The sequence below is a fragment of the Mustelus asterias genome, unplaced genomic scaffold (assembly GCF_964213995.1).
Source record: "Mustelus asterias unplaced genomic scaffold, sMusAst1.hap1.1 HAP1_SCAFFOLD_3315, whole genome shotgun sequence".
NCBI lineage: Eukaryota > Metazoa > Chordata > Chondrichthyes > Carcharhiniformes > Triakidae > Mustelus > Mustelus asterias.
This window is the reverse complement of record NW_027593260.1, coordinates 1-17,500: the sequence shown is the minus strand read 5'-3', so window position 1 is coordinate 17,500 and position 17,500 is coordinate 1. Positions and strand designations below refer to the sequence as shown.

Genomic DNA, 17,500 nt, shown 5'->3' with positions numbered 1-17,500 from the left:
AATCCAGTTAGTGCCACACGGGATCCAGTTAGTGCCACGCGGGATCTGGTCAGTGACACACCGGAGCCAGGTGGTGCCACACAGGATCCAGTTAGTGTCATACGGAATCCAGTTAGTGCCACACGGGATCCAGTTAGTGCCACGCGGGATCTGGTCAGTGACACACCGGAGCCAGGTGGTGCCACACAGGATCCAGTTAGTGTCATACGGAATCCAGTTAGTGCCACATGGGATCCAGTTAGTGCAACATGGAATCTGGTCAGTGCTACATGGGATCCAGTTCGTGCAACATGGAATCTGGTCAGTGCTACATGGGATCCAGTTAGTAGTACCACATAAAATCCAGTTGGTGCAACATGAGATCAGGTCAGTGAGACAGGGGATCCGGTCAGTGCCACACGGGATCCAGTTAGTGCACCACGGAATTCAGTTAGGAGTGCCACACAGGATCTCGTTTATGCAACATGGGATCTGGTCAGTGCAACACAGATCCAGTTAGTGCCACACAAAATCTGGTCAGTGCCATACCAGACCCAGTTTGCGCCACATGAGATTCGGTCAGTGCCACACGGGATCATAAGAACATAAGAAATAGGAGCAGGAGTAGGCCATCTAGCCCCTCGAGCCTGCCCCGCCATTCAATAAGATCATGGCTGATCTGACGTGGATCAGTACCACTTACCCGCCTGATCCCCATAACCCTTAATTCCCTTACCGATCAGGAATCCATCCATCCGCGCTTTAAACATATTCAGCGAGGTAGCCTCCACCACCTCAGTGGGCAGAGAATTCCAGAGATTCACCACCCTCTGGGAGAAGAAGTTCCTCCTCAACTCTGTCTTAAACCGACCCCCCTTTATTTTGAGGCTGTGTCCTCTAGTTTTAACTTCCTTACTAAGTGGAAAGAATCTCTCCGCCTCCACCCTATCCAGCCCCCGCATTATCTTATAAGTCTCCATAAGATCCCCCCTCATCCTTCTAAACTCCAACGAGTACAAACCCAATCTCCTCAGCCTCTCCTCATAATCCAAACCCCCCATCTCCGGTATCAACCTGGTGAACCTTCTCTGCACTCCCTCCAATGCCAATATATCCTTCCTCATATAAGGGGACCAATACTGCACACAGTATTCCAGCTGCGGCCTCACCAATGCCCTGTACAGGTGCATCAAGACATCCCTGCTTTTATATTCTATCCCCTTCGCAATATAGGCCAACATCCCATTTGCCTTCTTGATCACCTGTTGTACCTGCAGACTGGGCTTTTGCGTCTCATGCACAAGGACCCCCAGGTCCCTTTGCACGGTAGCATGTTTTAATTTGTTTCCATTGAGATAGTAATCCCATTTGTTATTATTTCCTCCAAAGTGTATAACCTCGCATTTATCAACGTTATACTCCATTTGCCATATCCTCGCCCACTCACTCAGCCTGTCCAAATCTCTCTGCAGATCTTCTCCGTCCTCCACACGATTCACTTTTCCACTTATCTTTGTGTCGTCTGCAAACTTCGTTACCCTACACTCCGTCCCCTCCTCAAGATCATCTATATAAATGGTAAACAGTTGCGGCCCGAGTACCGATCCCTGCGGCACGCCACTAGTTACCTTCCTCCAACCGGAAAAACACCCATTTATTCCGACTCTTTGCTTCCTGTCGGATAGCCAGTCCCCAATCCACTTTAACACACTACCCCCAACTCCGTGTGCCCTAATCTTCTTCAGCAGCCTTTTATGGGGCACCTTATCAAACGCCTTTTGGAAATCCAAAAACACCGCATCCACCGGTTCTCCTCCATCAACCGCCCTTGATAGGTGATAGTCAGCATGGTTTTGTGGCAGGTAGGTCGTGCCTTACTAACCTTATTGAGTTTTTTGAGAAAGTGACCAAGGAGGTGGATGGGGGCAAGGCAGTGGACGTGGTATATATGGATTTTAGTAAGGCGTTTGATAAGGTTCACCATGGTAGGCTTCTGCAGAAAATGCAGATGTATGGGATTGGGGGTGATCTAGGAAATTGGATCAGGAATTGGCTAGCGGATAGGAAACAGAGGGTGGTGGTTGATAGTAAATATTCATCATGGAGTGCGGTTACAAGTGGTGTACCTCAGGGATCTGTTTTGGGGCCACTGCTGTTTGTAATATTTATTAATGATCTGGATGAGGGTATAGTTGGGTGGATTAGCAAATTTGCTGATGACACCAAAGTCGGTGGTGTGGTAGACAGTGAGGAAGGGTGTCGTAGTTTGCAGGAAGACTTAGACAGGTTGCAAAGTTGGGCCGAGAGGTGGCGGATGGAGTTTAATGCGGAGAAGTGTGAGGTAATTCACTTTGGTAGGAATAACAGATGTGTTGAGTATAGGGCTAACGGGAGGACTTTGAATAGTGTGGAGGAGCAGAGGGATCTAGGTGTATGTGTGCATAGATCCCTGAAAGTTGGGAATCAAGTAGATAAGGTTGTTAAGAAGGCATATGGTGTCTTGGCGTTTATTGGTAGGGGGATTGAATTTAGGAGTCGTAGCGTTATGTTGCAACTGTACACAACTCTGGTGCGGCCGCACTTGGAGTACTGTGTGCAGTTCTGGTCCCCACATTACAGGAAGGATGTGGAGGCTTTGGAGAGGGTGCAGAGGAGGTTTACCAGGATGTTGCCTGGTATGGAGGGGAGATCCTATGAGGAGAGGCTGAGGGATTTGGGATTGTTTTCGCTGGAAAGGCGGCGGCTAAGAGGGGATCTTATTGAAACATATAAGATGATTAGAGGTTTAGATAGGGTGGATAGTGATAGCCTTTTTCCTCTGATGGAGAAATCCAGCACGAGGGGGCATGGCTTTAAATTGAGGGGGGGTAGTTATAGAACCGATGTCAGGGGTAGGTTCTTTACCCAGAGGGTGGTGAGGGATTGGAATGCCCTGCCAGCATCAGTAGTAAATGCGCCTAGTTTGGGGGCGTTTAAGAGATCCGTAGATAGGTTCATGGACGAAAAGAAATTGGTTTAGGTTGGAGGGTCACAGTTTTTTTTTTTAACTGGTCGGTGCAACATCGTGGGCCGAAGGGCCTGTTCTGCGCTGTAATGTTCTATGTTCTAGTCACATCTTCATAGAAATCCAACATGTTAGTCAAGCACGACTTTCCCCTCATGAATCCATGCTGCATCTGATTGATCGAACCATTTCTATCCAGATGCCCTGCTATCTCCTCTTTAATAATGGATTCCAGCATTTTCCCTACTACAGACGTTAAGCTGACCGGCCTATAGTTACCCGCCTTTTGTCTCCTTCCTTTTTTAAACAGCGGCGTAACATTAGCCGTTTTCCAATCAACCGGCACTACCCCAGAATGCAACGAGTTTTGATAAATAATCACTAACGCATCCGCTATTACCTCTGACATTTCTTTCAATACCCTGGGATGCATTCCATCCGGACCCGGGGACTTGTCCACCTTCAGTCCCATTAATCTACCCAGCACTGCCTCTCTGGTAGCATTAATTCCCGTCAGTTCCACATGGGATCCAGTTAGTGCAATACAGGAACTGGTTAGTGTCACATGGGATCCGGTTAGTGTCACACGGGATCCAGTTAGTGTCACACGGGATCCAGTTAGCTCAACACAAGATCAGGTCAGTGCAACACAGGATCAGGTCAGTGCAACACAGGATCCAATCAGTGCAACACAGGATCCAATCAGTGCAGCACGGAATCCGGTTAGTGCAGCATGCGATCCGGTCGCTGCAACGCAGGATCCGGTCAGTGCAACGTGGGATCCGATCAGTGCAACGCAGGATCCGGTCAGTGCAACGTGGGATCCGGTCAGTGTAATGTGGGATCCGTTCAGTGCAACACAGGATCCGGTCTGTGCAACATGGGTTCTGGTCAGTGCAACACGGGATCCGGTTGGTTGACACTGAACCTGGTTAGTGCTACACAGGATCCGGTCGTTGCCACATGGGATCCAGTAGGGGCAACACGGGATCTGATCTGTGCCTTGGCAGGGGTGCATATTGTGTCCAGTTGGTGATCTGAGGGCCTTATGTTCACCCTGAGGGGGGGGATTTGGGGTGGGGTCACTCTCGGAGGTCACGCAGCAAGCGCCCTTTGACCTTACCTCTTGGCACACGCCATCGAACAGAATCTCTTCGACCTTTTGAACTTCTCGGCCTGTTCGAGCCGCCCACAGAACTCGCACTTCAGCAACTCCGGCATAACCTCTGACCCTGAAACAAAGGGGGAACCTTTAACCTCTGACCCTTTAACCCGACACAGGGGGAAACCTTTAACCTCTGACCCTCTAACCCCTGACCCTGAAACAAGGGGGGAAACCTTTAACCTCTGACCCCTGACCCTAAAACAAAGGGGAAACCTTTAACCCCTGACCCTTTAACCCCTTGACCCTGAAACAAAAGGGAAACCTTTAACCTCTGACCCTTTAACCTCTGACCCTGCAACGAAGGGGAAACCTTTAACCTCTGACCATTTAACCCCTGACCCTGGAACAGGGGAAAGCTTTAACCCCTGACCCTGGAACAGGGGAAAGCTTTAACCCCTGACCCTTTAACCCCTGACCCTGAAACAGGGGAAAGCTTTAACCCCTGACCCTGGAACAGGGGAAAGCTTTAACCCCTGACCCTTTAACCTCTGACCCTGGAACAGGGGAAACCTATAACCCCTGACCCTGGAACAGGGGAACCTTTAACCCCTGACCCTTTAACCCTGATTGTTTAACCCCTGACCCTGGAACAGGGGAAAGCTTTAACCCCTGATGCTGAAAAAAGGGGAAACCTTTAACCGCTGACCCTTCAACCCTGACTGTTTAACCCCAGACCCTGGAACATGGGGAAACCTTTAACCCCTGATCATGAAATGAGGGGAAACCTTTAACCTCTGACCTTCTAACTCCTGACCGTTTAACCTCTGACCCTGACATAAGGGGAAACCTTTAACCTCTGACCCTGAAACAAAGGGGAAATCTTTAATCTCTGACCCTTTAACCCTGACCCTGAAACATGGGGAAACCTTTAACCTCTGACCCTTTAACCCCTGACCCTGAAACAAAGGGGAAACCTTGAACCTCTGACCCTTGACACTGAAACAAAGGGGAAATCTTGAACCTCTGACCCTTTAACCTCTGACCCTGAAACAAGAGGAAACCTTTAACGCCTGACCCTGAAACAATGGGAAACCTTTAACCTCTGACTCTTTAACCCCGACCCTTTAACCCCCGACCCTTTAACCCGACCCTTTAACCTCTTGCCTGCTGACCCTTTACCCGCTGACCCTTCAACCGCTGACCCTTTAACCCCTGACCCTGAAACCCCTGACCCTGAAACCCCTGACCCTGAAACAAAGGGGAAACCTTGACCCCGTGACCTGTAAATAATAACGTCCTTTAATCCACGATGTTGAAAAAACCACAGCCCTGGATTTCAAGGACAGGAAACAGCCCAAAGGTCAAAATAACCTGATTCTCAGCGTCTGAGCCAGAAGATGTCACAGCAGAATGAGGCCACTCGGCCCATCGAGTCTGCTCCGCCATTCAATCATGGCTGATATTTTCCTCATCCCCATTCTCCTGCCTTTTCCCCATCACCCCTGTCCCCTTATTAATCAAGAACCTATCTATCTGTGTCTTAAAGACACTCAATGACCTGGCCTCCACAGCCTTCTGCGGCAAAGAGTTCCACACATTCACCACTCTCTGGCTGAAGAAATTCCTCCTCATCTCTGTTTCAAAGGATCGTCCCTTTAGCCTGAGGTTGTGCCCTCTGGTTCTAGTTTTTCCTCCGAGTGGAAACATCCTCTCCACGTCCACTCTATCCAGGCCTCGCAGTATCCTGTAAGTTTCAATAAGATCCCCCCTCATCCTTCTAAACTCCAACGAGTACAGACCCAGAGTCCTCAACCCGTTCAAGAGGGCAGGGTTAAGGAGGGGAGAGAGGGGGGGGAGGCGGAGAGGTTAAGAGGAGGGAATTCCAGAGCTTAGGGACACCGCCCCCACACTCAAAGCAGCCCCGGTAGGAAAGTCCCTCCGTACCCGGGGTTAACAAGCTGAACCATCTCCGAACGGCATCCAGGGACTCGCGCGTCCCTCCCCCGCACTCAGCCACTGAGGTTAGTCCCGCCTTCCCGCAGGGTGAAAGGTCAGAGGGTGACGGGACCGGGTGGGCGGCAGGAAAGCTCGCGAACGGAGAGAGAAGCGGAGAGGCACCTTGCTGCTGGAGGGGCTGCCGATCGAGGTGGAGACCCTCGGGGTGAAGGACAGGGGGGTCCTGCTGCTTCTGCTTCTGGTCTGCTGACGCAAGGGCTGAATCCACCTAAACGGCAGTGGAGAGAGAGACAGAGTCCAGGTGAGCCAGACATGCCACAATCCAACAAACCTACACACTCACTCTGTCTCTAACCCCGTGCTGTACCTGTCCTGGGAGTGTTTGATGGGGACAGTGTAGAGGGAGCTTTACTCTGTATCTAACCCCGTGCTGTACCTATCCTGGGAGTGTTTGATGGGGGACAGTGTAGAGGGAGCTTTACTCTGTATCGAACCCCGTGCTGTACCTGTCCTGGGAGTGTTTGATGGGGACAGTGTAGAGGGAGCTTTACTCTGTATCTAACCCCGTGCTGTACCTGTCCTGGGAGTGTTTGATGGGGACAGTGTAGAGGGAGCTTTACTCTGTATCTAACCCCGTGCTGTACCTGTCCTGGGAGTGTTTGATGGGGACAGTGTAGAGGGAGTTTTACTCTGTATCTAACCCCGTGCTGTACCTGTCCTGGGAGTGTTTGATGGGGACAGTGTAGAGGGAGCTTTACTCTGTATCTAACCCCGTGCTGTACCTGTCCTGGGAGTGTTTGATGGGGGACAGTGTAGAGGGAGCGTTACTCTGTATCTAACCCCGTGCTGTACCTGTCCTGGGAGTGTTTGATGGGGGACAGTGTAGAGGGAGCTTTACTCTGTATCTAACCCCGTGCTGTACCTGTCCTGGGAGTGTTTGATGGGGGACAGTGTGGAGGGAGCTTCACTCTGTATCTAACCCCGTGCTGTACCTGTCCTGGGAGTGTTTGATGGAGGACAGTGTAGAGGGAGCTTTACTCTGTATCGAACCCCGTGCAGTACCTGTCCTGGGAGTGTTTGATGCGGACAGTGTAGAGGGAGCTTTACTCTGTATCTAACCCCGTGCTGTACCTGTCCTGGGAGTGTTTGATGGGGGACAGTGTAGAGGGAGCTTTACTCTGTATCTAACCCCGTGCTGTACCTGTCCTGGGAGTGTTTGATGGGGGACAGTGTGGAGGGAGCTTCACTCTGTATCTAACCCCGTGCTGTACCTGTCCTGGGAGTGTTTGATGGGGGACAGTGTAGAGGGAGCTTTACTCTGTATCTAACCCCGTGCTGTACCTGTCCTGGGAGTGTTTGATGGGGGACAGTGTAGAGGGAGCTTTACTCTGTATCTAACCCCATGCTGTACCTGTCCTGGGAGTGTTTGATGGGGACAGTGTAGAGGGAGCTTTACTCTGTATCTAACCCCGTGCTGTACCTGTCCTGGGAGTGTTTGATGGGGGACAGTGTGGAGGGAGCTTTACTCTGTATCTAACCCCGTGCTGTACCTGTCCTGGGAGTGTTTGATGGGGGACAGTGTAGAGGGAGCTTTACTCTGTATCTAACCCCGTGCTGTACCTGTCCTGGGAGTGTTTGATGGGGGACAGTGTAGAGGGAGCTTTACTCTGTATCTAACCCCATGCTGTACCTGACCTGGGAGTGTTTGATGGGGGACAGTGTAGAGGGAGCTTTACTCTGTATCTAACCCCGTGCTGTACCTGTCCTGGGAGTGTTTGATGGGGGACAGTGTAGAGGGAGTTTTACTCTGTATCTAACCCCGTGCTGTACCTGTCCTGTGAGTGTTTGATGGGGGACAGTGTAGAGGGAGCTTTACTCTGTATCTAACCCCGTGCTGTACCTGTCCTGGGAGTGTTTGATGGGGGACAGTGTTGAGGGAGCTTTACTCTGTATCTGACCCCGTGCTGTACCTGTCCTGGGAGTGTTTGATGGGGGACAGTGTAGAGGGAGCTTTACTCTGTATCTAACCCCAAGCTGTACCTGTCCTGTGAGTGTTTGATGGGGGACAGTGTAGAGGGAGCTTTACTCTGTATCTAACCCCGTGCTGTACCTGTCCTGGGAGTGTTTGATGGGGGGACAGTGTAGAGGGAACTTTACTCTGTATCTAACCCCGTGCTGTACCTGTCCTGGGAGTGTTTGATGGGGACAGTGTAGAGGGAGCTTTACTCTGTATCTAACCCCGTGCTGTACCTGTCCTGGGAGTGTTTGATGGGGGACAGTGTAGAGGGAGCTTTACTCTGTATCTAACCCCGTGCTGTATCTGTCCTGGGAGTGTTTGATGGGGGACAGTGTAGAGGGAGCTTTACTCTGTATCTCACCCCGTGCTGTACCTGTCCTGGGAGTGTTTGATGGGGACAGTGTAGAGGGAGCTTTACTCTGTATCTAACCCCGTGCTGTACCTGTCCTGGGAGTGTTTGATGGGGGACAGTGTGGAGGGAGCTTTACTCTGTATCTAACCCCGTGCTGTACCTGTCCTGGGAATGTTTGATGGGGACAGTGTAGAGGGAGCTTTACTCTGTATCTAACCCTGTGCTGTACCTGTCCTGGGAGTGTTTGATGGAGGACAGTGTAGAGGGAGCTTTACTCTGTATCTAACCCCGTGCTGTACCTGTCCTGGGAGTGTTTGATGGGGACAGTGTAGAGGGAGCTTTACTCTGTATCTAACCCCGTGCTGTACCTGTCCTGGGAGTGTTTGATGGGGGACAGTGTAGAGGGACCTTTACTCTGTATCTAACCCCGTGCTGTACCTGTCCTGGGAGTGTTTGATGGGGGACAGTGTAGAGGGAGCTTTACTCTGTATCTAACCCCGTGCTGTACCTGTCCTGGGAGTGTTTGATGGGGGACAGTGTAGAGGGAGCTTTACTCTGTATCTAACCCCGTGCTGTACCTGTCCTGGGAGTGTTTGATGGGGACAGTGTAGAGGGAGCTTTACTCTGTATCTAACCCCGTGCTGTACCTGTCCTGGGAGTGTTTGATGGGGACAGTGTAGAGGGAGCTTTACTCTGTATCTAACCCCGTGCTGTACCTGTCCTGGGAGTGTTTGATGGGGGACAGTGTAGAGGGAGCTTTACTCTGTATCTAACCCCGTGCTGTACCTGTCCTGGGAGTGTTTGATGGGGGGACAGTGTAGAGGGAGCTTTACTCTGTATCTAACCCCGTGCTGTACCTGTCCTGGGAGTGTTTGATGGGGACAGTGTAGAGGGAGCTTTACTCTGTATCTAACCCCGTGCTGTACCTGTCCTGGGAGTGTTTGATGGGGGGACAGTGTAGAGGGAGCTTTACTCTGTATCTAACCCCGTGCTGTACCTGTCCTGGGAGTGTTTGATGGGGACAGTGTAGAGGGAGCTTTACTCTGTATCTAACCCCGTGCTGTACCTGTCCTGGGAGTGTTTGATGGGGGACAGTGTAGAGGGAGCTTTACTCTGTATCTAACCCCGTGCTGTACCTGTCCTGGGAGTGTTTGATGGGGGGACAGTGTAGAGGGAGCTTTACTCTGTATCTAACCCCGTGCTGTACCTGTCCTGGGAGTGTTTGATGGGGGGACAGTGTAGAGGGAGCTTTACTCTGTATCTAACCCCGTGCTGTACCTGTCCTGGGAGTGTTTGATGGGGGACAGTGTAGAGGGAGCTTTACTCTGTATCTAACCCCGTGCTGTACCTGTCCTGGGAGTGTTTGATGGGGGACAGTGTAGAGGGAGCTTTACTCTGTATCTAACCCCGTGCTGTACCTGTCCTGGGAGTGTTTGATGGGGGACAGTGTGGAGGGAGCTTCACTCTGTATCTAACCCCGTGCTGTACCTGTCCTGGGAGTGTTTGATGGAGGACAGTGTAGAGGGAGCTTTACTCTGTATCGAACCCCGTGCAGTACCTGTCCTGGGAGTGTTTGATGCGGACAGTGTAGAGGGAGCTTTACTCTGTATCTAACCCCGTGCTGTACCTGTCCTGGGAGTGTTTGATGGGGGACAGTGTAGAGGGAGCTTTACTCTGTATCTAACCCCGTGCTGTACCTGTCCTGGGAGTGTTTGATGGGGGACAGTGTGGAGGGAGCTTCACTCTGTATCTAACCCCGTGCTGTACCTGTCCTGGGAGTGTTTGATGGGGGACAGTGTAGAGGGAGCTTTACTCTGTATCTAACCCCGTGCTGTACCTGTCCTGGGAGTGTTTGATGGGGGACAGTGTAGAGGGAGCTTTACTCTGTATCTAACCCCATGCTGTACCTGTCCTGGGAGTGTTTGATGGGGACAGTGTAGAGGGAGCTTTACTCTGTATCTAACCCCGTGCTGTACCTGTCCTGGGAGTGTTTGATGGGGGACAGTGTGGAGGGAGCTTTACTCTGTATCTAACCCCGTGCTGTACCTGTCCTGGGAGTGTTTGATGGGGGACAGTGTAGAGGGAGCTTTACTCTGTATCTAACCCCGTGCTGTACCTGTCCTGGGAGTGTTTGATGGGGGACAGTGTAGAGGGAGCTTTACTCTGTATCTAACCCCATGCTGTACCTGACCTGGGAGTGTTTGATGGGGGACAGTGTAGAGGGAGCTTTACTCTGTATCTAACCCCGTGCTGTACCTGTCCTGGGAGTGTTTGATGGGGGACAGTGTAGAGGGAGTTTTACTCTGTATCTAACCCCGTGCTGTACCTGTCCTGTGAGTGTTTGATGGGGGACAGTGTAGAGGGAGCTTTACTCTGTATCTAACCCCGTGCTGTACCTGTCCTGGGAGTGTTTGATGGGGGACAGTGTTGAGGGAGCTTTACTCTGTATCTGACCCCGTGCTGTACCTGTCCTGGGAGTGTTTGATGGGGGACAGTGTAGAGGGAGCTTTACTCTGTATCTAACCCCAAGCTGTACCTGTCCTGTGAGTGTTTGATGGGGGACAGTGTAGAGGGAGCTTTACTCTGTATCTAACCCCGTGCTGTACCTGTCCTGGGAGTGTTTGATGGGGGGACAGTGTAGAGGGAACTTTACTCTGTATCTAACCCCGTGCTGTACCTGTCCTGGGAGTGTTTGATGGGGACAGTGTAGAGGGAGCTTTACTCTGTATCTAACCCCGTGCTGTACCTGTCCTGGGAGTGTTTGATGGGGGACAGTGTAGAGGGAGCTTTACTCTGTATCTAACCCCGTGCTGTATCTGTCCTGGGAGTGTTTGATGGGGGACAGTGTAGAGGGAGCTTTACTCTGTATCTCACCCCGTGCTGTACCTGTCCTGGGAGTGTTTGATGGGGACAGTGTAGAGGGAGCTTTACTCTGTATCTAACCCCGTGCTGTACCTGTCCTGGGAGTGTTTGATGGGGGACAGTGTGGAGGGAGCTTTACTCTGTATCTAACCCCGTGCTGTACCTGTCCTGGGAATGTTTGATGGGGACAGTGTAGAGGGAGCTTTACTCTGTATCTAACCCTGTGCTGTACCTGTCCTGGGAGTGTTTGATGGAGGACAGTGTAGAGGGAGCTTTACTCTGTATCTAACCCCGTGCTGTACCTGTCCTGGGAGTGTTTGATGGGGACAGTGTAGAGGGAGCTTTACTCTGTATCTAACCCCGTGCTGTACCTGTCCTGGGAGTGTTTGATGGGGGACAGTGTAGAGGGACCTTTACTCTGTATCTAACCCCGTGCTGTACCTGTCCTGGGAGTGTTTGATGGGGGACAGTGTAGAGGGAGCTTTACTCTGTATCTAACCCCGTGCTGTACCTGTCCTGGGAGTGTTTGATGGGGGACAGTGTAGAGGGAGCTTTACTCTGTATCTAACCCCGTGCTGTACCTGTCCTGGGAGTGTTTGATGGGGGACAGTGTAGAGGGAGCTTTACTCTGTATCTAACCCCGTGCTGTACCTGTCCTGGGAGTGTTTGATGGGGACAGTGTAGAGGGAGCTTTACTCTGTATCTAACCCCGTGCTGTACCTGTCCTGGGAGTGTTTGATGGGGGACAGTGTAGAGGGAGCTTTACTCTGTATCTAACCCCGTGCTGTACCTGTCCTGGGAGTGTTTGATGGGGGGACAGTGTAGAGGGAGCTTTACTCTGTATCTAACCCCGTGCTGTACCTGTCCTGGGAGTGTTTGATGGGGACAGTGTAGAGGGAGCTTTACTCTGTATCTAACCCCGTGCTGTACCTGTCCTGGGAGTGTTTGATGGGGGGACAGTGTAGAGGGAGCTTTACTCTGTATCTAACCCCGTGCTGTACCTGTCCTGGGAGTGTTTGATGGGGACAGTGTAGAGGGAGCTTTACTCTGTATCTAACCCCGTGCTGTACCTGTCCTGGGAGTGTTTGATGGGGGACAGTGTAGAGGGAGCTTTACTCTGTATCTAACCCCGTGCTGTACCTGTCCTGGGAGTGTTTGATGGGGGGACAGTGTAGAGGGAGCTTTACTCTGTATCTAACCCCGTGCTGTACCTGTCCTGGGAGTGTTTGATGGGGGGACAGTGTAGAGGGAGCTTTACTCTGTATCTAACCCCGTGCTGTACCTGTCCTGGGAGTGTTTGATGGGGGACAGTGTAGAGGGAGCTTTACTCTGTATCTAACCCCGTGCTGTACCTGTCCTGGGAGTGTTTGATGGGGGGACAGTGTAGAGGGAGCTTTACTCTGTGTCTAACCCCGTGCTGTCCCTGTCCTGGGAGTGTTTGATGGGGGACAGTGCAGAGGGAGCTTTACTCTGTGTCTAACCCCGTGCTGTACCTGTCCTGGGAGTGTTTGATGGGGGACAGTGTAGAGGGAGCTTTACTCTGTATCTAACCCCGTGCTGTCCCTGTCCTGGGAGTGTTTGATGGGGGACAGTGTAGAGGGAGCTTTACTCTGTGTCTAACCCCGTGCTGTACCTGTCCTGGGAGTGTTTGATGGGGGACAGTGTAGAGGGAGCTTTACTCTGTGTCTAACCCCGTGTTGTACCTGTCCTGGGAGTGTTTGATGGGGGACAGTGTAGAGGGAGCTTTACTCTGTGTCTAACCCCGTGTTGTACCTGTCCTGGGAGTGTTTGATGGGGGACAGTGTAGAGGGAGCTTTACTCTGTATCGAACCCCGTGCTGTACCTGTCCTGGGAGTGTTTGATGGGGGACAGTGTAGAGGGAGCTTTACTCTGTGTCTAACCCTGGTACAGTATGTTGGATCGGGAGGGATCGTACTTACTGGGAAGGGTTCTGCTCCCTCCTGGATGACGAACCCCTCAATAACGTGGGTCAGGATGTGGGGTTTGACGATGGCCTGTGGGGGTTTCACGTCTCCCCCGTATCGGGTGTTGACTTTGAGCAGAGGAGGGGCACTGAGGGAGCTGATGGAGGTGAGGACGGGGGGTCCCGATTGCATCACCTCCCCTTTACCTGTGAATGGCCAATGGAGGAGAGAGATTAGAGAGAGACTGGGAAACACCATCTCCCCACTCAGCCTCACACTCCCCCTCACACTCCCCACTCCCCCTCACACTCCCCCTCCCCACTCATTCCCCACTCACTCCCCACTCCCCCTCACACTCCCCACTCCCCCTCACACTCCCCACTCCCCCTCCCCACTCATTCCCCACTCCCCCTCCCCACTCACTCCCCACTCCCCCTCACACTCCCCACTCCCCCTCACACTCCCCCTCCCCACTCCCCACTCCCACTCCCCACTCACAATCCTCACTCCCCCTCACACTCCCACTCCTCACTCCCCCTCCCCACTCATTCCCCACTCCCCCTCACACTCCCCCTCCCCACTCCCCACTCCCACTCCCCACTCACACTCCCACTCCCCATTCCCCCTCACACTCCCCACTCCCCCTCACACTCCCCACTCCCCCTCCCCACTCATTCCCCACTCCCCCTCCCCACTCACTCCCCACTCCCCCTCACACTCCCCACTCCCACTCCCCACTCCCACTCCCCACTCACAATCCTCACTCCCCCTCACACTCCCACTCCCCACTCACAATCCTCACTCCCCCTCACACTCCCCACTCCCCCTCACACTCCCCACTCCCACTCCCCACTCCCACTCCCCACTCCCACTCCTCACTCCCCCTCACACTCCCACTCCCCATTCCCCCTCACACTCCCCACTCCCCCTCCCCACTCATTCCCCACTCCCCCTCCCCACTCACTCCCCACTCCCCCTCACACTCCCCACTCCCCCTCACACTCCCCACTCCCCCTCCCCACTCATTCCCCACTCCCCCTCCCCACTCACTCCCCACTCCCCCTCACACTCCCCACTCCCCCTCACACTCCCCACTCCCACTCCCCCACTCCCACTCCCCACTCACAATCCTCACTCCCCCTCACACTCCCACTCCTCACTCCCCCTCACACTCCCACTCCCCATTCCCCCTCACACTCCCCACTCCCCCTCACACTCCCCACTCTCCCTCGCACTCCCCACTCCCCCTCACACTCCCCACTCACCCTCACACTACCCACTCACACTCCCCACTCCCCCTCACACTCCCCACTCCCCCCTCCCCACTCCCCCTCCCCACTCACTTCCCCACTCCCCCTCACACTCCCCACTCCCCCTCACACTCCCCACTCCCCCTCACACTCCCACTCCCCATTCCCCCTCACACTTCCCACTCCCCCTCACACTCCCACTCTCCCTCGCACTCCCCACTCACTCCCCACTCCCCACTCACCCTCACACTACCCACTCACACTCCCCACTCCCCCTCACACTTCCACTCCCCATTCCCCCTCACACTCCCCATTCCCACTCCCCCTCCCCACTCCCACTCCCCCTCACACTCCCCACTCCCCCTCACACTCCCCAGTCCCCCCTCACATTCCCCACTCCCATTCCCCACTGACTCCCCACTCCCCCTCACACTCCCCACTCCCACTCCCCCTCACACTCCCCACTCCCCCTCACATTCCCTACTCCCACTCATTCTCCACTCCCACTCACTCCCCACTCCCCACTCACACTCCCCACTCACACTCATTCCCCACTCCCACTCATTCGCCACTCCCACTCATTCCCCACTCCCACTCACTCCCCACTCCCACTCCCCACTCCCCCTCACATTCCCTACTCCCCCTCCCACTCCCCCTCCCCACTCCCCCTCACACTCCCCACTCCCCCCACACTCCCCCGCACACTCCCCACTCCCACCCACTCCCACTCACTCCCCACTCCCCCTCACACTCCCCACTCCCACACCCCACTCACTCCCCCTCCCACTCTCCCTCACTCCCCCTCCCATTCCCCACTCACTCCCCACTCCCCCTCACACCTCACTCCCCCTCACACTCCCCACACACTCCCACCCCCCCACACACTCCCCACTCCCCCACACACGTCCCACTCCCACTCCCCTCACACTCCCCACCCACTCCCCCTCACACTCCCACTCCCCACTCTCCCACCCACTCCCCCACCCATTCCCACTCCCCCACCCATTCCCACTCCCCCACGCACTCCCCACTCCCCCACCCACTCCCCACTCCCCCACCCACTCCCCACTCCCCCACCCACTCCCCACTCCCCCACCCACTCCCCACTCCCCAGCCACTCACCCACCCACACCCCATTCCCCCCCCCACGCCACTCCCCCCCACTCCACTCCCCCACCCACGCCCCCTCCCCCACCCTCGCCCCCTCCCCCACCCACTCCCCCCTCTCCCTACCCACACCCCCCTCCTCCACCCACTCCCCCCCCACTCCACCCTCCCCCACCCACTCCACCCTCCCCCACCCACTCCCCCCTCCCCCACCCACTCCCCCCCACTCCACTCCCCCCTCCCCCCCCCACTCCCCCCTCCCCCTCCGTCTCCCCACTCCCCCACCCACTCCCCCCTCCCACTCCCCCCTCCCACTCCCCCCTCCCCCTCCCCCCTCCCACTCCCCCACCCATACCCCACGCCCCCCTCCCCACTCCCCCCTCCCCCTCCCCCCTCCCACTCCCCCACCCCCTCCCCCACCCACACCCCACTCCCCCCTCCCCCACCCACTCCCCCTCCCCCACCCACTCCCCCTCCCCCACCCACTCCCCCTCCCCCACTCACTCCCCCCTCCCCCACGCACTCCCCCCTCCCCCACCCACTCCCCCCTCCCCCACCCACACCCCACTCCCCCTCCCACTCCCCCCACCCACTTCCCACTCTCCCACCCACTCCCCACTCCCCCACCCACTCCCCACTCCCCCACCCACTCCCCACTCTCCCACCCACTCCCAACTCCCCCACCCACTCCCCACTCCCCCACCCACTCCCCACTGCCCCACCCACTCCCCACTCCCACTCCCCACTCCCCCATCCACTCCCCCATCAACTCCCCACTGCCCCACCCACCACTCCCTCACCCACTCCCCCCTCCCACTCCCCCCTCCCCCCACCCACTCCCCCCCTCCCCCTCCCCCCTCCCACTCCCCCACCCATACCCCACACCCCCCTCCCCACTCCCCCCTCCCCACTCCCCCACCCCCTCCCCCACCCACACCCCACTCCCCCCTCCCACTCCCCCCTCCCCCACCCACTCCCCCTCCCCCACTCACTCCCCCCTCCCCCACCCACTCCCCCCTCCCCCACCCACTCCCCCCTCCCCCACCCACACCCCACTCCCCCTCCCACTCCCCCCACCCACTCCCCACTCTCCCACCCACTCCCCACTCCCCCACCCACTCCCCACTCCCCCACCCACTCCCCACTCTCCCACCCACTCCCTACTCCCCCACCCACTCCCCACTCCCCCACCCACTCCCCACTCCCCCACCCACTCCCCACTGCCCCACCCACTCCCCACTCCCACTCCCCACTCCCCCATCCACTCCCCCATCAACTCCCCACTGCCCCACCCACCACTCCCTCACCCACTCCCCACTACCTCACCCACTCCCTTACCCACTCCCCCACCCACTGCCCACTCCCAGTGCCCCACCCACTCCCTCACCCTCTCCCCACTCCCCCACCCACTGCCCCGCCCCTCCCCACTCCCCCACCCACTCCCACTCCCCCACCCATTCCCGCAACCACTCCCATTCCCCCACCCAGTTCCGACTCCCCCACCCACTCCCCACTCCCCCACCCACTCCCACCCCCACTCACTCCCCATTCCCACTCCCCACTCCCACTCTCTATTCCCACACCCCCACCCACTCCCCCACCCACTCCCCACTCCCCCACCCACTCCCCCACCCACTCCCCACTCCCCCACCCAATCCCCCACCCACTCCCCACTCCCCCACCCACTCCCTCACCCACTCCCCACCCACTCCCCACTCCCTCACCCACTCCCTCACCCACTCCCCACTCCCCCACCCACTCCCCACTCCCCCACCCACTCCCTCACCCACTCCCCACTCCCTCATCCACTCCACCACCCACTCTCCACTCCCCACTCCTTCACCCACTCCCCACTCCCTCACCCACTCCCCACTCCCTCACCCACTCCCACCCCCACTCACTCCCCATTCCCACTCCCCACTCCCACTCTCTATTCCCACTCC

At 55.8% G+C, this 17,500-nt stretch overlaps 1 protein-coding gene across 1 annotated transcript in view; it reads right to left on the bottom strand.

Annotated features, from left to right (window-relative positions):
• LOC144490458 (polyhomeotic-like protein 1) overlaps nucleotides 1-13,402 on the bottom strand; it is a 29,225-nt gene extending 15,823 nt beyond the window's left edge. The window contains exons 1-3 of the mRNA XM_078208202.1: nucleotides 13,216-13,402; nucleotides 6,207-6,312; nucleotides 4,107-4,215 (exon numbers count right to left, since the gene is read on the bottom strand). Coding sequence (XP_078064328.1) covers nucleotides 4,107-4,215; nucleotides 6,207-6,312; nucleotides 13,216-13,392 — 392 coding nt within the window. The 5' untranslated portion in view covers nucleotides 13,393-13,402. The remainder of the gene's footprint in view (nucleotides 1-4,106; nucleotides 4,216-6,206; nucleotides 6,313-13,215) is intronic.
• Between the last annotated feature and the right edge of the window lie 4,098 nt (nucleotides 13,403-17,500).